At 41.2% G+C, this 4,088-nt stretch overlaps 1 protein-coding gene across 2 annotated transcripts in view; it reads left to right on the top strand.

The window, feature by feature from the left end:
* The first annotated feature begins 194 nt into the window (after positions 1-194).
* Positions 195-4,088, top strand: part of LOC127750611 (uncharacterized) — an 8,397-nt gene continuing 4,503 nt past the window's right edge. Inside the window, exons 1-9 of one of the 2 annotated variants that reach the window (XM_052272720.1) lie at positions 195-748; positions 890-1,153; positions 1,223-1,961; positions 2,036-2,363; positions 2,453-2,734; positions 2,808-3,074; positions 3,176-3,238; positions 3,329-3,406; positions 3,532-3,969. In XM_052272720.1, the coding sequence (XP_052128680.1) occupies positions 477-748; positions 890-1,153; positions 1,223-1,961; positions 2,036-2,363; positions 2,453-2,734; positions 2,808-3,074; positions 3,176-3,238; positions 3,329-3,406; positions 3,532-3,698 (2,460 nt within the window). In that variant the 5' untranslated portion in view covers positions 195-476 and the 3' untranslated portion in view covers positions 3,699-3,969. The remainder of the gene's footprint in view (positions 749-889; positions 1,154-1,222; positions 1,962-2,035; positions 2,364-2,452; positions 2,735-2,807; positions 3,075-3,175; positions 3,239-3,328; positions 3,407-3,531; positions 3,970-4,088) is intronic. The other variant, XM_052272721.1, reaches the window with a different exon arrangement.

Genomic DNA, 4,088 nt, shown 5'->3' on the forward strand with positions numbered 1-4,088 from the left:
CATGAAGAGTACTGTCCCCTATTCGCACCAATCCCCCCAATTTTTCCCCAATTGGTGCGCATAACGTCTTCTTGCCGGTTTGCACCAATTGGTGCAATCCGCATAGGATTTGCTATTCGCACTAATCTGTTCTTGTCTGTCAAGTACGCACCAATGAAACATAACAGGTCAAAAAAACAGACAACTCAACCTAAATAAAGGTGTAAAACTGTTTTAAGTGTTTTTTAGGATTGACTATTCGCCCCAAACCTAACTTATTTCGAGAAAATATCAATGGTGTTGTGTGAAACTGTTAAAATGTCGTAACCGGATGCTGGTATTGGATGATACTCGCCCTGTTCCGGTCAGATTGTGGTCTCATCGAATATCTGCCTGACGTTTGTTTTTCATCGCTCTGAGTTTCGTTTTCCCGCGCTAATCCGCCGGTCGAGGTTGAGATACTATGTCATTTTCCAAAATTAGTGGCCTATCTTACCATGGCTACCTTGCATTTGAACAAGGTTTTTAATTCTTTCGAAGAATTTGAGCAAGCACAAGAGAAATATGAAAATGAGAACTTCATGGTGTGGGTGAGGGGCAGGTCTACTTCTGTTGAACATGCTAATGCGCTTTTAAGATCTAAAGGCCGAACCGATCTTTTCGACGAGAAATTGAAGTACCGTTATGTGAACTTTTCATGCAAGTTAGGCGTTCTTCCTAATCAAGAGAAGCGAATCGGCACAGGAAAAGGGGACAGACCCAGACAAGAGTAAGTACAAATGGTTTAAGGGTGTTATAGCGTGTTTAGTGCTTAGGTTCTGACTTCTAACCCTAAGACCATAACCTCAGTACTACTTGTTGCCAGCCACTGTTTCATTCGACGATTCCTCTAAATGATTTCTTTTTTCAGATCGCACAAAATTGGGTGTCCAGCATTTCTCTACCTTAGTGCCAAGGGCAGGAACCAACTTTTCATCAAAGAATTTGTGCCAGAGCACAACCATGAATGTGACGAAAGAGTGTTTAACCAATTACCTGAGAAACGTGACCTGACCTCTGATGCCCAGGAGAAAGTCAAATTACTATTTGAAGGTGGTGTTAAACCCTCTGTTGTTAGGAATATCCTCAGAGGTCTTACTGGGTCAGTGACTGCCAGAGACTTGGCCAACTACCGGTAAGTTGTTGTGTACAGTTTTCATTCGGTTAAACACGGGATGTGTGTGTAATGAATTTGTTTCTTTAGTGCTCGATGGAATAAAGAAAAACATGGAGGTCTCTCTGAAGAAGAAAGACTCGCCACCGTTCTTCAAAATTTAAAGGAAGCTGATGATGGTGCTTCGATTTTTATTGGCACAGATGATGAAGAGAATTTGAAGTATGTCTTTTTTCAAACTTCGGGAATGAGGAAAAATGTTGCCCAGTATGGCAGAGTGATACTGCTCGACCATTCACACAAAGTGAACAAGAACAGGATGCCGGTCTGCGTCCTGATGGTTATGGATGGGGAGGGCAATGGGAGGGCGGCTGGTTATGCATTTGTAGCCAATGAGCAGTTAGTCACAGTTGCAGATGTATTATCTTCCTTTCGTCAAAGCATTGGCGAAGATGTGGCCATGGGTGTGAAGACCATAGTGATTGACAAGGATCCCTCAGAGATTGGGGCCATACAAGAAGTTTTCCCTGACGTTCACATCCAGCTGTGCATCTTCCATGTCGGGAGGACTTTGAAGGAAAAGTCCTCTAAGGAGACTACTGAAGTGAAAGAAATTGTAGATGAACTTAAGTATGTTCGAACAGATGCTCGGTTTAAGGCCCTCTGCTCTCAACTGGAAAAGGCTGCGTCTGTCGACTTTTACGAGTACATGAAAGAAAATTGGCTAGATTGCCCTCAAGCCTGGTCTTTCAGAGACAAGCAGCATAGTATCAATTTGGGGAACACTACCACCAATCGGGTTGAAAACCATAATTCGAAGATTAAGATGGTATGTTCAGATCATTGCTGTAAGCTTATTTCTCTCCTCTATCATGCGCTCTTCTCACCTAATTTATGTTACAGATTCTTAATTCTAAATCCACGTTGGCGGATGCTGTTGAAGGCCTTCTCAATATTTTTACTAATAAAGAAGAAGATGTGTACTTCAGAGAAACAACTGCATCTTTTAAAGTGGCATACCTTACAACTGCTATTTCTGATCCCATTGTAAATGCCATGTTGAATGACCTTACAAGATTTGCATCTGATCTTCTAATTAATGAGCTACAGAAAGTGCCTTCAGACGAGGAGATAGTGGAGTATGAGGGTTCCACTTCTGAATGTGGCTGTCCACATTTTATGAGCTATGACCTCCCTTGTCGGCACATCTTCCAGTGCAGACGAATGCAGGGTATTTATATCACAATATTTCTTAATCTAAATTCTGAGTTTGTTTTAAACTGTATCTCATAAGTGTTTACCTATATCTCAACGATTTAGGAGAGAAGCCTTATCATCTGGGGGAAATCGCCCCTATGTTTAGAAAGAAAAGGCTTTGTGATGTTGCAATTGCGCCTGGGTTAGTGAAGAAGAAAATTCTTCCTGTCACTGTGCCGAAGACCTCACGTGAAAAATATAATGCTGCTAATGACACGTGCAGGCTCATCAGCTCTCTGCTTGCTGAATGTGGTTCAGCACAATTTCATGAACGCTCTTTGGTGCTCAAAGAGCTGTTCAAATTATGGGCAGAAGGGAAGGAGGTTGTGCTCCTGGAAAAGCCAAGTAAGTGTTTCTTTTCTTTTTCTAAAGTTTAGTTAGGAAACAATGTCAAGAGCACAGTGGTTAAATTTTCCAGAAGGGGCCAGTGAGACCAGTTATGCTCTGGATTCTTGTGTTGTAGAAGTCTTGGATATGCCGTGCAAGGATACATCTGTCAATCCTGGCGAGAATACACAGCCAAAAGTGACATCACAAGCTCAACACACTGCCCAAGAGACAGAGATGGAGCACATCAAAATTTCTGACTCAACTCCTGATGAGAATGCTAAGCAAAATGAGACACCACAAGCACAACACACTTCTCAAGAGACAGAGGAGAATGGAATCCCTGTGATAGTGCTTGGTGAGTTATGCCTCAGTACAATAAGGTTCTATCTTGTATACTGTGTCAGAGTATGCTTTTTTTTTGTATGACTTTCTTTACCGTGTACACTTCTTTTCCAGACTCTGATGACGAACTTTGTGACACAGAAGTTAGAGATGTTTATATCAAGGTCGAAGAAGATGGTAATAAGCAGCTTATTAATTTCCATAAATCAATCAAAATTCAATTGTTTACCCAACTCTATTAATGATTTAACTTGATTTTGACTTCAGATTTTGACACCCCCAAAACTCCTGCCACTCCAAGTACTGATATTGGTTTAGAATTTTCTGATTTTATTTTAACTCATGGTAAGAACTGTTTGATTGCTTTCTTTCCTTTCGTTTCATGTTTTATGTATATTACTGGATTCCTTATACACGCAGTGGCTTGAGAAAATGCTCATCATATTTTTATGTTGCATTTTATTTCTTAGATGGTGCTAGCGAGGATGGTGGTGCCAACAGACTTTCTGAGTTGGTTCTAGCAATGGATAATGATAATGAAAGTAGTGGTAGTAACACTAAAGAAAAGGAGGTGCCTTTGCACAGTGATACAGCTACTCCCAGAAAACATTTTGAGCACATTTTGAACACTTCCTAGCTATTAGTGCTGTATCATTCCACTGATTTTTCTCTTTTTCCTTCGCAGCACATTTTTTCGATGATGATTATGACGATAACAGTCTAAGTCAGATAGCTGAAGCTCTAGAAAGAAGCACACACACACAATCCACACCAACTAAATCATCGGATCAAGTTCCCAAATCTCCAGGCACACAACCCACACCAACTAAATCATTGGAGCTGCCACCCCAGTCTCCATGTGAGGAAACTCCATTGTGTAGGTGTCGGCCACCTAAACCATCAAGACGGTAAGACTCTCGTAGTTCTTTATACGTAGGAGTACGTGCAGCAGCCCGTAGTGGCTGAGCTTTAGTCGTTAGTGTGCTAAAATTTTCAAATGTAACGGTTAAAGGAATATAGTAATAGT

This window comes from Frankliniella occidentalis, unplaced genomic scaffold, assembly GCF_000697945.3.
Source record: "Frankliniella occidentalis isolate FOCC.00 unplaced genomic scaffold, Focc_3.1 Scaffold220, whole genome shotgun sequence".
NCBI classification, from domain to species: domain Eukaryota; kingdom Metazoa; phylum Arthropoda; class Insecta; order Thysanoptera; family Thripidae; genus Frankliniella; species Frankliniella occidentalis.